Source organism: Ailuropoda melanoleuca, chromosome 1 (genome assembly GCF_002007445.2).
Source record: "Ailuropoda melanoleuca isolate Jingjing chromosome 1, ASM200744v2, whole genome shotgun sequence".
Taxonomy (NCBI): Eukaryota; Metazoa; Chordata; class Mammalia; order Carnivora; family Ursidae; genus Ailuropoda; species Ailuropoda melanoleuca.
In genome coordinates this window covers 190,265,039-190,283,088 of record NC_048218.1, presented here as the reverse complement: position 1 = coordinate 190,283,088, position 18,050 = coordinate 190,265,039, and the positions used below count along the sequence as shown (strand labels likewise).

The 18,050-nt window shown below is 36.0% G+C and overlaps 1 protein-coding gene across 11 annotated transcripts in view; it reads right to left on the bottom strand.

Annotated features, from left to right (window-relative positions):
- The window catches only part of NRF1 (nuclear respiratory factor 1), a 141,358-nt gene that overhangs the window by 71,050 nt on the left and 52,258 nt on the right, over positions 1-18,050 (bottom strand). For all 11 annotated transcript variants that reach the window (XM_034671986.1, XM_034672010.1, XM_034672004.1 and 8 more), the window contains 2 exons: positions 14,055-14,169; positions 11,031-11,157 (listed from right to left, as the gene is read on the bottom strand). In XM_034671986.1, coding sequence (XP_034527877.1) covers positions 11,031-11,157; positions 14,055-14,169 — 242 coding nt within the window. The remainder of the gene's footprint in view (positions 1-11,030; positions 11,158-14,054; positions 14,170-18,050) is intronic.

Here is an 18,050-nt window from a genome sequence, read left to right as displayed (position 1 = left end):
ATTCATCTCCTCCATGCTAGCCGCTGTGCTAAGAAAGAGCTGGGACAAACCAAATTTATCCAACACAGTGTCCCATTATTGTGCATATTTCTATCTAGTAGAGAAGACAAACAAAAATTATCATTAATATAAAACTATAATTACAAACTGGGACAAGCACTATAAAGAATGCACAAGCTAACTTTACAGTTCTTTACGTCTCAAGGTCTCAGTTGAGATCCAATGTAGGATTAGAATTTAGAAACCAAGTCTGCATTGCTGAGTGTGGCCAAATGTTTAAGATACTTTATTCATTCAACAAATGTTACTGAACAACTAACTACTCATGGCAGGGGGAATGTGTGGTACTGGGAGCATAACGGAGAGCAAAGGAGATCTAGTCCCTCCCATCTTGGAGCTCACAGTCTAGCTGGGGATAGATGTTAATCAAATAATCATACAAATAAAAGTATATCTGTAGTAAGTATGCACAGGACTGTGGAGAACTGGAAGGCAGCTCTATTTGTTCCCTTTTAGAAGACAAGAACTAAGAAAATGAAATTAAATTTGAAACCCCATATTTAATACCCTGGACAAACCTATGGGAGACATAATACTCCATCACCTTCTACCCAAATCTCAACAGTGGCTCTACTATTCAGAAGTTGGGAAATCTCGAGCAAATCACTTAACCTCTCTGAGCTAGTATTCTCTTGTAAAATGAAAATAATAATAATATGCTTACATGTCAAGGTTACTGACAGAATTATTGGGAATATGTATACTTCAAAGTTCTATAAATCTGCTATATTATACAAATGTTAGTTACAACAATCCTCTGCATTCAACAATTCCATAGACATGTATAAAAAGGAGATTTACTTTTAAAGTAGGAACAAACTCTACATATGGTTCTATAACTTGCTTTGTTCACTTAATACGTCATCTCCATCTGAAAATGTTAATAGAAAGACCCATGTCATCACATTTAATGGCAGCGTACCAGTCCTATCTCTGGATGAGCCATCAATTTATCTAATCCCTTATCTTTGAACATTTAGGCTATTCTAAATTTTTAAAAAATACTATAAAGAGTACAGTGACTGATATACTTGTACATACATCTTTGCTCATTTAACCAATTATTTCCTTAGCTTAAAATTTCAAAAGGAAGCTGGGTTAAAAAGTTTGCATTTGGGGCACATTTTATACCAGTTGCCAATCTGCCCTCTAGAAAATTACACCAATTTAAACTGCCTGTTTGACATGCCAACACTGCAAGTTGTACGTCTTTTTCATGTTTGCCAACCCAAACCATGTAAAATGGCTTTTGTTTTAATTCCCATTTCTTTGAAAATTTTGTTTGACATTTGTACTTCCTTCTTCTACTTATATCTTCTCTTTTGTCTTTGGGTGTTTGAAAATAAGAATTTAAATGAAAAAACAAATATACAGAAAGATGTAAAGAACAGTAAAATAAATGCTTGTACCCTCATCACCCAGATTCAAGAACTGTCAACACTTTGGCATAAATACTTTATCTGCTCTGTAAGCACACACACGCACATAATATTTTTTGGGCTAACCACTTAAAGTGTATTCTATTTTACTTTTTTTTTTTTTTAACAGATTTTTTTTTTTTTTTTTAACAGAGAGCATGCACACGAGCTGGGCGGGATGCAGGGGAGAAGGAGAGGCAGACTCCTCACTGAGCAGGGAGCCTGATGCTGGGACCCTGAGATTATAAGCAGATGTTTAACTGACTTAAAGTTATATTTTAGACACTGCAACACTTCTAAATACTTCAGCATGCATCTTGGAAAAATAAGGGTATTCTGATACGTAACTACAGTACAATGATCACATCCTAAAAAAATACCAGAATTCCTTGGTATCATCTTATATCTGATTCATATTCAAACATATCTTTGGGTCTTTGTTATTCATCTGATCATATTTTTATTGATTTTTGAGAGCTCTTTATATATTAAGAGTATTAATCATTAGTTTGTTACTTACTGTGTGATCTTGAACAAAATACTTAAGCTCTCAACCCTCAAATTCCTACATCTGTAAAGCACAAATAACAACAGATATATATATCATAGGGTTACTGTGATGATTAAGTAAAAATCATAACTATAACATTAAAAATACTCAGTAAATTATAATTGCTGTTATTGATTTGAAAACATTTTTCCCGTTTGTTGTGAGCCATTTAATTTTGTTTACAGTGCCTTGCTATACAGCAATTGTGGACAAGGAGGTAATATGGGCGGAACACACTATGGAAAAATAAACAGAACCCTGAAAAACAGGAAAAAAAAATTCAACATTAACTATTAAAAGGCCTAGTACTGTTTCCAATCCCCTTTCAACAAATTCTTAAAAAACAGACAATCTGAAATCTGAAATCCATATCCCAAAGATGAACAGCCCTATTGAATTTTAATTTTTCTAGAGTTTCTTAGAAGCTTCCAGCTAGAAAAGCAAAAAGAAGATTAATGACAGCTTCAGACAAGAGGACAAAATGCAAATATCAGTTTTAAAATTATTAAATGAAATTATACAAAGTGCTTATAACTATATCTAGAACACAGTAAGCACTCAGTAAATGTAGTGTCCCCTTTGAGGAATATACTTTTTCAATTTTGTACATGTTTATTGTTCTACTGAGGTTTAGATATGTTTTAATTATTTTACTTTCTTACTAAATTATCCACTTAGTTAAGGTTCTTAATTTATAAGAACAGAATTAATGCACAGCATTTCCTTACAATTTTCAGTCTTTTCTTATCTGCAACTATAACTCATCTAATTTCTATATTATCTGCTTTCTTCTCCCTTTTCCTCAACTAGCATGCTAGAAGTTTTTCTTTTTCATTGGACTTTTCATAGTATCATTCCTTGAACGTAACAATTTTACTTTTTCTGCTCATGCACATTAATTTTTTCATGTTTACCTATCCATTTTTTTCTTAGACTCATCTTATTATTCCCTTTCCAGCTTCTTGAATTAGAAGTTTCTTTTCCATCTTTCTTGTATATATATAAAAAAATTAAGGTAATGAATATTCCTTTGAGTACCAGTTCAGATTGAAACTTTAAAGTTTTGCTTTTATATTTTCTAAATAGTCTGTAAATTAAGAAGTATTTTTAAATTTCTATGTGGCTAATACTTTTTCCTGTCTATCTTTTGATATTAAGTCCAATATGTTCTGTACCATGGTCAAAAATATGGCCTGTATAATTTCACTACTGGGTATTTGCTCCAAGAAAATGAAAACACTAATTCAAAAAGATATATGCACCCTTTATGTTTATTGCAGCATTATTTACAATAGCCAAGATATGGAAGCAACCCAAGTGTCACTCATGGATGGATAAAGATGGATGGATAAAGAAGAGATGGTGTGGTGTGTATATATACATATATATACACATATATAATGGAATATTACTAAGCCATGAAAAAAAGAATGAAATCTTGCCTTTTGCAACAACATGGATGTATGTAAAGAGTAAAATGCTAAGTGAAGTAAGTCAGTCAGAGAAAGACAAATACTATATGATTTCACTCAAATGTGGAATTTAAGAAACAAAACAAACGGACAGAGGAAAAAACAGACAAACAAACTAGACTCTTTAATACAGAGAACAAACTGTTGGCTACCAGGAGCATGGGTGACTGAAATAGATAAATGGGATTAAGAGTACACTTAATCTTCATGAGCACTGAAAAATGTACAGAATTGCTGAATCATTGAATTACATACCTGAAATGAATATAACACTGCATGTTAATTATGTTTCAATTTTTAAAAAGATTTGTAGTTCTAGCTGAAAAATAAAATTTAAGTATTTCTTTGAAAACAAACAAACCATAAGGCCTGTATAATCTCTGTATTTTACAATTTATTAAGATTTTATTTGGGGCCTAATAATAATATTTGGTCAAGTCTTATAATTCATTCATGTAATTTTTCAAATATGGCATATTCTCTCCTTGTACAGTATCAATGCTAACATATATATCTTTTATATTAATTCAGATCCCTATATTCTTTTTTTTTTTTTTTTAAAGATTTTATTTATTTATTCGATAGAGATAGAGACAGCCAGTGAGAGAGGGAACACAAGCAGGGGGAGTGGGAGAGGAAGAAGCAGGCTCATAGCGAAGGAGCCTGATGTGGGGCTCGATCCCATAACGCCGGGATCACGCCCTGAGCCGAAGGCAGACGCTTAACCGCTGTGCCACCCAGGCGCCCCAGATCCCTATATTCTTATCTCATTTTCTTCCTTAATCTGACAAAGATATCAAAGCCTCCTGCCATTGTCATTTATTTTTTCTTATATTTGTAATTTTTTGATCTACACACTTTGCTTTAATGCCACTTGAGGCATAAAAGGTTCATTATAAATTTATACTGCTTACCAATTCCAAATTACCTCTGGTTCTCAGTTAATATTCATTTGTCTTGAGAATTTGGCTTTGTCTGGTATTAATGTTATGATCCGTGATTTATTTTTTGTAGGTATTTGTCTGACGTACCTTTGCCTATTATTTTACTCTTAACATTTTTAACAGCTTTATTGAGATTATACTTCATATACCCTACATATTAGTTTCCTGTGGCTGTCACAAGTATCATTAACTTGATGGCTTAAACCAACAGAAATTCATTCTCTTAGTTTCACTGGCTAAAGTCAAGGTTATTGGCAAGGCTGGTCCTTCTGGAGGCTCTAGGGGGGAGTCCATTTCCTTGCCTTGTCTAGCTCTCCCTAGCCTGTATTCTTTGGCTCCTGACCCCTTCTCTGCATCCAACCTTTTACTCCTAGCAACACATCATCTACTTCTTTATCAATTTCCCTTTGTTTCCCTTTGATAAAGACAATGTAGTTAGACTTAGGGTGTACCTGGATAATCCAGGCTAATCTCCCATCTCAAGACTGTTAACCTAATCACCCCAAAGTCCTTTTTGCCATACAAGGTAACACACAAAGGTTCCATAACACACAAAGGTTCCAGGGATTCAAACCTGGATATCCTTGGGGGTGATTATTCAGCCTATCAGACTATACAATTCACCATTTAAAGTGCACAATTAAAAAAATAAAGTGTACAATTCAACCTTTTTATGTATATATGTAGGGCTGTGCAAGCATCATCATCATCTAATTTTAGAGCATTTTTATCCCCCCCTAAAATAAACTCCATACTCATTGGCTGTCACCTTCCATTTCTCCCTCCCACCTCTCCAACCTGGCAATGACTAATCTACTCCATATATTTGCCTGTTCTGGACATTGCATATAAACGGAAATATACAACATGTGGTCTTTTGTGAGTGAGCTCTTTGGATTAGCACAATGTTTCCAAGGTTTATCCACGTTATAGTTTTTTTTTTTTTTTAAGATTTTATTTATTTGAGAGAGAGCGAGGGAGAGAATGAGCAGTGGGGAGGGGCAAGGGAGGGGAAAAGAGAGAGAGAGAGGAGCAGACTCCCTGCTGAGCAGGAAGCCCGATGTGGGGCTCAATCCCAGGATCTGGAGATCATAAACTGAGCCGAGGTCAGACGCTTAACCTACTGAGCCACCTAGGCACCCCACATGCTGTAGTTTTTTATCAGTATTTCATTCCCTCTTACTGCTGAATAATACTCCACTGTATGGATAATAACATTTTATTTATCCATTCATCAGTTGATGAACATTTGGTTGTTTCCACTTTGTGGCTATTATGATAATGCTGCTAAGAACATTGTGCATAAGTTTTATGTATAAGTTTTGCTGCTATGGACATTGTGTATATAAGTTTTGTTTTCAGTTCTTTTGAGTAAACCTAGGAGTAGAATTGCTGGGTCATGCGGTGACTCTACTTTTAAGATTTTAAGAAACTGCCAAACTGTTTTCTGAAGCAACTGCATAATTTTACATTCCCAGTAGCAATGTATGGAAGGTTCCAATTTCTACATATTCTCAACAACACTTATTGTTGTCCACCTTTTTGATTATAATCATCCTAGTGAGTATGAAGTGGTGTCTCATTCTGGTTTTGATTTTCATTTCCCTAGTAACTAATGACTATAATTAGTGCTCATGTGCTTGCTGACCATTTCTCTATTTTTTTTTTGGAGAAATATCTATTCAGATTCTTTGCCATTTTTAAAAAACTTGGAAGTATAGTTGAACACAATTTACTTTAGTTTCAGGTATTAAAACATAGTGATTTGATAACCCTATACATTACGCTACCTATGCTCACAAGTATAGCTATTATCACCACACAACACTATTATGATACCATTGAGTATATACCCTATGCTGTACCCTTCATCCCCATGACTTATTCATTCCATAATGGGAAGCCTGTACCTCCCACTCCCCTTTACCCCTATTTCCTGATCCCCCACCACCCCACTCTGGCAATCGCCAACTCGTTCTCTGTATTTTAAGAGTCTGTTTCTGTTTTGTTTTTTAGATTTCACATATAAGGGAAATTATATGATACTTGTCTTTGTCTGACTTATGTCACTTAGCATAATACCCTCTAGGTCCATCTATGTTGTCACAAATGGCAAGATTTCATTCTTTTTTATGGCTGAGTAATATTCCATTGTATATGTGTGTGTGTATATATATATGTATGTAGATAAACATACACACACACACATACACACATATACCTGTTCTTTATCCATCCCCCTATGGATGGACACATGGGTTACTTCCATGTCTTGGCAACTGTAAATAATGCTGCAGTAAACATAGGGGTACATGCATCTTTTTGAATTAGTGTTTTCATGTTATTCTGTAAATATCCAGTAGTGGAATTCCTGGATTATATGGTATTTCTATTTTTAATATTTGAGGAATCACCTCAATACTTATTTATTTTGGAGAGAGAGAGAGAGAGAGCATGAGTATGGGGGAGGAACAGAGGGGGAGAGGGTGGGAGGAGGAAAGAATCTTAAGCAGACTCCATGCTGAGTGCAGAGCCTGAAGTGGGGCTTGATCTCACAACCCTGAGATCATACATGATTTGAGCTGAAACCAAGAGTCGGATACTTAACTGACTGAGCCACCCAGGTGCCCCTCTTGTCTTTCTGATACTATGCATTCTGACAGGTGTGAGGTACCTAATACCTCATTGTGGTTTTGATTTGCCTTTCCCTGATGATGAGTGAGGTTGAGCATCTTCTCATATGTGTGTGGGCCATCTGTAGGTTTTTGGAGAAATGTCTATATTCAGGTCCTCTGCCCATTTTTTAATTGAATTGTTTGGTTTTTTGGGTGTTAAGCTGTGTAACTTCTTTATATATTTTGGATATTAACCCCTTAACAGATATACCATCTGCAAATATCTTCTCACATTCAGTAGGTTGCTTTTTCATTATGTTGGTAACTTCCTTTGCTGTGCAAAAAGCTTTTTTTTGGTGTAGTCCTAATAATTTATTTTTGTTTTTGTTTTCCTTGCCTGAGGAGACACATCCATAAAATCTTCTGAGGCCAATGTACAAGAGATTACTGCTTATGTTTTCTTCTAAGAGTTTTATGGTTTCAGGTCTCACATTTAGGTCTTTAATCCATTTTGAATTTGTTTTTGTGTATGGTGTAAGAAAGTGGTCCAGTTTGCCCAACACCATTTTTTGAAGAGATTATCTTTCCCCCATTGTATATTCTTGCCTCCATGGTCATTGATTAATATAATGCTGGGTTTATTTTGGGGCTTTCTATTCTGTTCTATTAATCTATGTGCCTATTTTTGTGCTAGTACTATACTGTTTTGATTATTAAAACTATGTAAATCTGAGATTGTGATACCTCCAGCTGTGTTCTTCTTTCTCAAGATTGCTTTGACTATTTGAGGTCTTTTATGGTTTCATACAAATCTGGGGATTATTTGTTCTGTTTCTATGAAAATGCTATTGGTATTTTGATTGGGACTGCACTGAATCTGTAGATTGCTTTGGGTAGTATGGACATTTTAATAATATTAATTCTTCCAAAGCCATGAGCATAAAATATCTTTCCATTTGTGTTGTCATCAATTTCTTCCATCATTGTTGTATATTTTTTTCAGAATACAGGTCTTTTACCACCTTGGCTAAGTTTATTCCTAAGTATTTTATTCTTTTTAGTGCAATTGTAAATGGAATTGTTTTCTTAATTTCTCTTTCTGCTACTTCAATTATTTTTTTCTTCAAGTTTTTATTTAAATTCTAACTAGTTAACATACAGTGCAATATTGGTTTCAGAAGCAGAATTTACTTCATTATTAATGTATAAAAATACAATAGATTTCTGTATATTAATTTTGTATCCTGCAACTTTACTGAATTCATTTATCAGTCCTAACGGATTTTTGGTGGAGTCTTTAGGGTGCTCTAAGTATAGTATTACATCATCTGCAAATAGTGACAGATTCTTTGCCATTTTAAAATTGGGCACGGGGCGCTGGGGTGGCTCAGTTGGTTAAGTGTCCAACTCCTGATTTCAGTTTGGGTTGTGATCTCAGGGTTGTGAGACTGAGCCCTGCATCAGGCTCCACACTAGGCGTGGGGCCCGCTTAAGAGTCTTTATCTCCCTCAGCCGCTACCCCCTGCTGCGCATGCACACTCTAAATAAATAAATAAATAAAATTGGGCTTTTTATTGTTTAGTTCTAAGAGTTCTTTACATGGATTCAAGTTATTCGTCAGATGTACAATTTGCAAATATTTTCTCCCATTCTGTGGACTGTACTCACTTTCTTAATAGTATCATTTGCCACTACTTTGAACATTTGTGAGTCACTGTGAGTATGTCACATAAATTATATACAGTTGGGTTTTGGTATGGATTATTGTTGTTCCACTCAAAAAGAAAATCTTTGTCTTTCTCAAAGGAGTTAATCCATTTATATTTATGATATATAACAAAATTAACTGGCTTCACTTATATTACTTTGTTCTATACTTTGTGTTTTCTTTTTTAATTCCTTCATTTCCTATCTTTTATATAGACTTGGTTTTTTTCCTCTTTAATGTTCTGGAAGACATATTCTGCTTCTAATTCTACTGGTATTTATTCTTCAGCCTGTATTTATCAAATGTCAGTCAATGAAAAAACATCTACTGCTTTTTTTTTTCTGTCTAGTTTATCATATGACTGTTTGTTTCTGTTTCAGAGAGTCTATATCTTTTTATAATGTATGGAGACTCCAACAGTTTCCCAAACTTTCTTTTCAACTTTTTTTTTTTTTTTTAAGATTTTAAGTAATCTCCATACCCAACATGGGGCTCGAACTTACGACCCCGAGATCAAGAGTCACATGCTCCACTGGCTGAGCCAGCCAGGCACCCCTCTTTTCAGTGAATAATTTTCAGAGGTATTTTTCGAGTCTTCTAGATGAGTCTTTTTCACAGATCATATTACTATTAGTAGTAGTAAAATTATTTTACATTTTCTTTTTTTTTTTTTAAAGATTTTATTTATTTATTTGACAGAGATAGAGACAGCCAGCGAGAGAGGGAACACAAGCAGGGAGAGTGGGAGAGGAAGAAGCAGGCTCATAGCAGAGGAGCCTGATGTGGGGCTCGATCCCATAACGCCAGGATCACGCCCTGAGCCGAAGGCAGACGCTTAACCGCTGTGCCACCCAGGCGCCCCTATTTTACATTTTCAATACTGAAAAAAAGAAGACATGCTCAGATTTCATCTTTGTGAACGTCATGATACTAAGGACAGCTTGTCAGGCACCATTTTGAACTAGAAATCTTCTACTAAGGAAAGGTCCTAATATGCATCTTAATCCTAGGGTCTCAGGAATTTTTGGCAAAACTCAAAACAAAACTCAAAAATGTTGAGAAAGAACCACAATATTTGTATGTGAAAAAAAAAAACCCAATAAAACAAATAATATTTCAATTGCTTACTAATCAGTTCTAAACTCCTGAAATGTCTACATTCAGTATGGGAGAAATCCAGTAATTGTCCCTTTAGCTAATTGATGTCATCCAAATAAAACCAAAATGCAATTTAAATCTGACAGACCATTATTCTATTAATGATTTAAAGTTATTTCGGGCAGAGAAAACTTAACTCACTTATAAGTATGCAACGGTTAAAATACTATGTTTATAGGGGCGCCTGGGTGGCACAGCGGTTAAGCATCTGCCTTCGGCTCAGGGCGTGATCCCGGCATTGTGGGATCGAGCCCCACATCAGGCTCCTCTGCTGGGAGCCTGCTTCTTCCTCTACCACTCCCCCTGCTTGTGTCTCTCGCTGGCTGTCTCTATCTCTGTCAAATAAATAAATAAAATCTTAAAAAAAAAAATACTATGTTTATAAACTTAGCTACGGACAGTTAGGCAATCAAAATATTCAACTGTATTTCAAAATTGAAGCAGAGTGTCAAATTCTTCAAAGAAATGCAAGAGATTTTAAATATGCAATTCAAATACCAGCAATCAGTAAGATGCTTTCTGAAGTTTGCCTCACGAAGTTTATATCTTGGAATTATCTCCCATTTTGTTTCTGACATAAATCAGTCATTTTCTTACAAAATCCTTGGGGTGCCTGGGTGGCTCACTGGGTTAAGCATCTGCCTTTGGCTCAGGTCATGGTCCCGGAGTCCCGGGACTGAGCCCTGTGTCGGGCTCCCTGCTTAGCAGAGAGTTTGCTTCTCTCTCTGCCCCTCACCCTGCTCGTGTTCTCTCTCTCTCTCTCAGATAAATAAATAAGTAAATAACTTTAAATAAAAAAAAAACCCACAAAATCCTGTGGTGGTAGTTTCTTAACAAACATAACACCATCTTTCCCCCCTTGGATCTGACATACGCAAGTTATCTATCAGACGGAATATCTGATAGGGTAGAATATCTTGTACAAACAGAAATAATCCTTTTTATTTTGATCTACATAAAGTGGTTTGAAAACCAGTCCACTCCAACCCCCAGATGAGGGGAGGATAGAAGTAATAGCTATTGTACTAGACAGAGGATCAAAAGAACGAACAACAACCACAGAAAGCAAGAGTGAATATCTGAGAACACAGCTGAGTTTTCTTACCACATTCTCCAAAGGTGCTGCACCGAACACTTTAAAGACAGGGTTGGGTTTAGAGGGGGAGATACAGAGGACAATAGCTTGCTGTCCCACTCGAGTAGTATATTCATCTAATGTGGCTCGAAGTTTCCTGAATCAGAGAATGAAAAGAGAATAAAAACGGTTAAAGAAGAGAGAAATTACAATGACACAGAAACAAAATTTACTTTGACTTGAGACAACTATTCTGATTAGATATGTTGGGTTTGCTTTTTTTTTTTACCCGAAATGTGAAAAGGGGAGTGTGAATTTGAATACCCTATTCAGCAGAAATATGTGCATACCTTTGTCCTAAAGACCAATGACTAGCCCACTGATATAAGGGTCAGCTACAAGTTTGCATCAGGACACCAGGACACAGCCATGACACAATGTCAAACATGGAGAGTATAATTTTTCCTGATCCTAGCAACACTAAAGGGGTTTTCTCTTACTGCAACTTATAATAAAGATTACTGCTGAGACGTTTTCTTGCAGACATTATCATAACATCTCCATGCTTAATGAAGGAGGCCTAAATGACCTGCTTCTAATTTTTTTGACTGATATAGTCATTGTTTATGTCTCACTGACATAGTTTTATCCAGAAATACGACTTCAAAAATGTTGTCTTTTCTAGATTTTCATTGCATATGAACAATAATTCTTGGTCCTGTAATATCTTACAAAAGAAGAAGAGAGCTTTTTTAAATACATCAACACTGGATGAAATAAACACTGGGCTCTTCCTCTGAAATAATGGGAGATTATTTTCAAGTTCTACATTCCATAATCCTTCTGGGAATATAGTCTACTCTTTCCAGGGACTGGTGAGTAATTAATTCAAATGAAACAAAGTGAACATATCTAGTTTTCCATCTTTCTCCAGAAGTATGTACTGTCATGTCTATGCCCCTTATAGCAAAGACATTTCTATATATAACACATTCTAATTACTCTGGCATATCCCATCATTAAAAGACATGAGAAGAACTGCCTATATGGTGGTATATAAACTCTGTGCTGAAAGCTTCCGATCAGTACTTTCTGGGTTTTTCCCTCAGTTTCTTATACTCTTCCTCTTCTGTTCTTAGTATAAACTGTATTTTCTAGCCTTTGTCACATATCATTTACATGCGCTGGCACTCCATTTGGATTCAACATTCCAATAAACACCTAGAGATTTTGGATATAATATTTAAAACACTACAAGAAAAAAGCTCTGGAACATTTAAGAGACAAAATTTCTTATCCTATATGGAATGCATGTCGTGCAACCATCAAATATTAAGTCCTCCGTGTACTATACCTGTGTGATAATCTTTCTGTGCAACCTACAAACTCTTCAGAAAACTCTTCAGCAAAGGACCATACGCCAAACAAGAAATTTGGCAGCATTCCTTGAAGGAATGGTCTATAGTCATGTTCTCCAATTCTTTTCCCTTTCTCTCTTGAAGACACCCCGATCCTTTCATCCTTACCACTCTACTGGAAATGCTCTTGCCAAGTTCAATCACGACTTCCATGTTGCTAAATCTAACGGTCAATTTGCATCTTATTCAACCTGACAGCAGCACTTGACAGAGCTGACCACATGCACTTCTTCTTAAAACACATTTTACACTTTTACTGCTCTCTTGATTTTCCTCCTGACTCACTGGGAGCTTCTTGGACTCCTTTGCCCATTCCCTTCATCTCTCCAACCTCTAAACTCCTTTAGAGGAGTTCTTTAGGCCTCAGTCCGCACTTACTCCCTAGGTGACCTCTTCCAGTCTCACAGTGTTAGATAAAATTTAAGACTTGGCCGTTTTCAGCAAGATCTCTCCTTTGAATTCCAGACTCACATATCAACCGCTTATTGTTTCTCCACTTAATGGTTAAGAGGCATCACAAACCTAACGTGTCCAAAACCAAAGTCCTGATTCTGCCCTACCCTCACTCAGTCCTATACCTGCTCCTCTCTTCCAGTAAGTGTCATCTCAACCCTTCCAGTAATCAGACCAAACATCTTGAGGTCCCCTTCACTCTTATTTTTGCTCACACACCCACATCCAACCCATCAGTTAATCATGTTGGAGTTGACTTTTAAAATACATTCAGGATGACCACCTCTTACTACCTTTGCTGCTGCTATACTGGTTTTAAGACCCTATGATTCCTGGCCTGGATTACTACAATAACTTCCTAATTGCTCTCCCTGCTTCCATTCTGGTATACCCAAATTCTATTTTCAACATGGTAGCCTGATGGTTTCTCTAAAAACATAAATCAGACCATATTGCTGCTTTGGTCAAAAGCCTTCACTGACTTCCCATCTCACTCAGAACAGGAGTCAAAGCCCTTATACTGGATCCACGCCCCCATGATGTGGCTCCCTACTACTGCTCTGACTCTCTCTCCTGTCATTCTTCCCCTGGCTATTCCTCAAACGTGACTGTTACACCATCCCACTTCAGAAACGTTCCTCTTGCTCTTCTCTCTTCCTGAAAAGCTCTTCCCTTAGACATCAACAGTGCCTTTACTTACTTTAGGTCTCCGCTCAGAGGCTGCCTGCCAAAGAGGATTTCCCAGACCATCCCTATAAAAAAAGAGAAACTACTATATCCCCCCAAACCTTTCTTTTTTTTCTTACTCCACTTTCTTTTTTTTCCATAGTACTTATCATCATCTGACATATTACATATATGTTTACTTTTTTTCCTCCACTAGAACATAAGCTCTTTAAGTGAATTTGTTTTGTTCACTGTTATATTCCCAAGGCCTAGAACAATGTCTGGCACAGAGCAGGCATAAAAATTTTCTCTGAGTGAAATGATGTGATATTCCTCATCTGTTCATCATTTCCAGTTTCATTTATTTGATTCCACAGGAGTACTTTCAAGTCTAATTCTGCCATCAAGGACTCTAACTTGGTATCCTCGGAGCTCCCAGTAACGTATGTTCTAGTTCTGTCATCCACACCATGAAGCACTGGAGGAACGGCAACAATATGGAGAAGGGAGCCCTCACCGAAGCAGGCGCGTTTGCTGTCTCTTCCGGATAGACGGATTAGACTCAAACACATGAGGCCGTTTCCGCTTCTTTCCTGTCGCCACAGCAGCGGCAGCAGCCATTCCCACAGGACCTGAAATAATAATGCATGTGCTGAGATCAGGCAAAGCCTGTTAGCTCTATGAGACAGAAAACAATTAAAGGTATGAAGAAGGTAGCCTTTATTTACTAATATGTTCTCAGTAAATACAGAATGTTCCTAATATTATCAATATACTTTGCTGTTGTTCAACACAAATCATATTTTCATTTACCAATAAAACTTACAATGAATCTGAAAAAGTGATGGACTTAAACACCTCCTCACCACACACTAGCTAAATTTTATATAACGCTGTGTTTTGTTTTGTTTTGCCAGCATGCCCATACTGCGAAGGCAATATTCTCAGACCTGCTAGATGAAATCGCAGCACTGAGAGGAAGAGCTTGCCAAAAGAAAATAATCACAGATTTCAAATTTCATTTCCATCCCTGTGCCCCTCTTTCCATTACCCCAAGACACTGCCAAGTTAAGGAAGTCAGAGATAATCACTCATGCTTGGAACTCTAATAGTAACAACATCACCCATAAGAGGAATAGCTGGAAGAATATTATCTTAATTGGAAATTTTTTTCTTATACATCTGAGAATTGTGCCTAAAACGGAGTTGTTGACCACAAAGTTTAACTGATGAAAGCATGCTGGCAGGGAAGAGATGAAAACTATCCCACTCTAAGGAAAAAATGTTAATAAAAGTTGGTCTGGCTTGCCCTGAAACTAATTATTAAAATAAAGGGTAGACCCTAAGGAATTACTGGAGTCTCTGATTCATGGAATCTCAACATATCAAGGGCACTCCTTTTTTTTTTCTTTTTTAAGCAGATGATGCACTTTTATCCTTATTTGTAAACCCTATAAAAAGGCTTACATGAAAATTAAGTTTAATTACTCACATTTATACTAGCATATATGTTATATATGGTCTAAGGAGCTCAATTAAAATAATCCTCCCTGAAAATCTAGACAAATCTCTCTACATGTTATTTAGTAGTATAATCAGTCTGACTTAAACTCCTCTAAAGAGCCCCAGAGCAAGTAAAAAAATTAATTAACGCTTTTAACCTTCCTTTCCATTCTAAATAGCTGGGAGATGAAAAAATCCTATTGATACATTTTTTCCAGTATTTTATTTTTTAATAGTGATAAGAACACTTAATATGAGATCTACCATATTAATTCTTAAGTGTACAATACAGTTAAAGATAGGCACAATGTTGTACGCCAGATCTCTAGAACTTATTCATCTTGCATAATTGAAACTTTGTACCTGTTGAAGAGCAACTCTCATTTCCAAACCCCAGTCGCTGGCAACCCCCCTTCTACCCGTTTCTATGAGTTTGACTAGATACCTCAGATAAGTGGAATCATGCAGTAGCTGTCCTTCTCTGTAACTGGCTTATTTCACTTAGCATAATGCCCTCAAGGTTCACCCATGTTGTTGCATATGGCAGGATTTCCTTCTTTTTAAAGGCTGGATAATATTCCATTCAATATATACACCACATTTTCTTTATCCATTCATCTGTCAATGGACACTTTAACTGCTTTCACATCTTGGCTATTGTGAATGATGAACATGGGAATGTGAATACACTACAAGATCCTGATTTCAATTCTTCCGACTAAGTATCCAGAGGTGGAACTGTTGGATCATAGGGTAGTTCTATTTTGAATTTTTTAAGGAACCTTTATAGTGTTTTCCATGGAGGTTGCACCGCTTTATATACCACCACCAACAACATACAAGGGTTCCAAATTCTCCACATCCTTGCTAATATTTATCCTTCGTTGTTGTTGTTTATAAGAGCCATCCTATCAGGTGTCAGGTAGCATCTCATAATGGTTCTGATTTGCATCTCCCTGATGATTAGTAATGTGAACATCTTTTTCACGGGCTTCTTGACCACTTGTACGTCTTCTTTAGGAAGATGTCTACTCAAGTCCTTTGTCAATTTTTAAATTAGCTTATTTGTTTTTATTCTATTGATTTGTAGGAGTCCAACATCTTATTACTAGAACTTTCAAATATAGAGCAAAATTGAAAGAATTTTTTAGTGAATATTTATATATCTACCACTCTACCATAACATTTTTTCATATACATCTATCCATCTTTTTTTAAGATTTAAAAAAAATTTTTAAATAATCTCTATACCTAACATGCGCTTGAACTCATGACCCCAAGATCAAGAGTCACATGCTCTAGTGAGCCAGCCAGGCATCCAATCTGTTTTTCTTTCTTTCTTTTTTTTTTTTTTAAAGATTTTATTTATTTATTTGACACAGAGAGAGACAGCCAGCGAGACAGGGAACACAAGCAGGGGGATTAGGAGAGGAAGAAGTAGGCTCCCAGTGGAGGAGCCTGATGCGGGGCTCAATCCCATAACACCGGGATCACGCCCTGAGCCAAAGGCAGATGCTTAACGACTGAACCACCCAGGCGCCCCCCCCAATCCATTTTTCTATCCATTCATCAATTCTTATCATGTTTTTATTTTGATGCATGTAAACTGCAGTACGATTCCCCTAAAATTCAGTAGGAGTATCATTAGCTAGAGTTCACTATTTCAAGTTTTTCTTTTGAGGTAAAATTTACATATAATGCAATGCACAAATCTTAAGGGTACATTCAATTTTGTGTAAGTGTACCATAAATTTTGAAAATGTAGACACTTAGGATAACCAATCTCCTATCAAGATTTATAATAATACCACCACTACGGAAAGTTCTTTCATGTCTCCTTCCAGTCAGTTCCCTACCAATCTCTCAAAAGTACCCACAATTCGGACTTTTTCACCCTATTTTAGCCCTGTCTATTCTAGAACTTCAAATAAATGGAATCATACAATATATATTCTTTCATGTAAGGTTTCTTTCACTCAGAATGTTTTTGAGCTTCATCCGTAGTGTTATATGTGTTAGTAGTTTGTTCTTTTTTAATGATGAGTAATATTCCAGAATATAAATCAGAATATAAAGAAATCACAGTTTATCTGTTATCCTATTGATAAACATTTGGGTAATTTCCAGTTTTAGGCTAGTATGAATACAGGTGCTTAACTAAGTTATAAATTCAATACAATTCAAATAAAAGTCCCAGTATAGGTTTTTCTGGAACCTGAGAAGCTGATCCTAAAACTTAAATGGAAGTGCAGAAGGCCAAGAATAGCTAGAATAATTGTGAAGAATTTTAAGAATTTTAAAAGGTGCACTCATCCTATCAAATATCAGTAGTTACTATAAAGCTACAGTCATTAAGACAATATGGAACTGGCTGAAGGACAGACAAACCAATGCAACTGAATTAAGAGTTCATAAACACCTTCCTGTGTCAGAAGACAGAGGTGGGAAAAGGATGAACTATTAAAAGTATGGTACTGGGACAAATGATTGTATGGAAAAATAATGAAACTAGATCCATATATCATATAAACAAAAATATTATTCCAGGTGAATTAAAGAGCTAAATTAAAACAACAAAGAACTTCGTAACTTCTCCAATAAACTGTTGTAGAGTACTTATGAACTCAGGGGTAAGAATTCCTTAAATAAGACTCCAAAAGGATAAACAGTAAGGTAAAAGACTGATAAATTTCACAATAATATAAATTAAACCCTTAATGGACAAAAAGAAATAATAAAAAATTGAGGGAAGGAGTGGTCAACAAATTGGGAGAAGATACTAAATGCAATGCATATTATCAAGAAAAGAACAGTATTAAAAATATATCAATAACTCTTACAATAAGAAAAAACGACAAACAACCTGATTGGACAAAGGCATAAAGAGGAAATATGCAAAAGAAGAAAAGCAATAGTCAATAAAAAGTCATTTCAACAGTCTGAAATGGCACTCTATCCTGTCTTCCTGCACTGGCCGGAACCTCTGCTCAGAGATGAGCAAATTAAACGG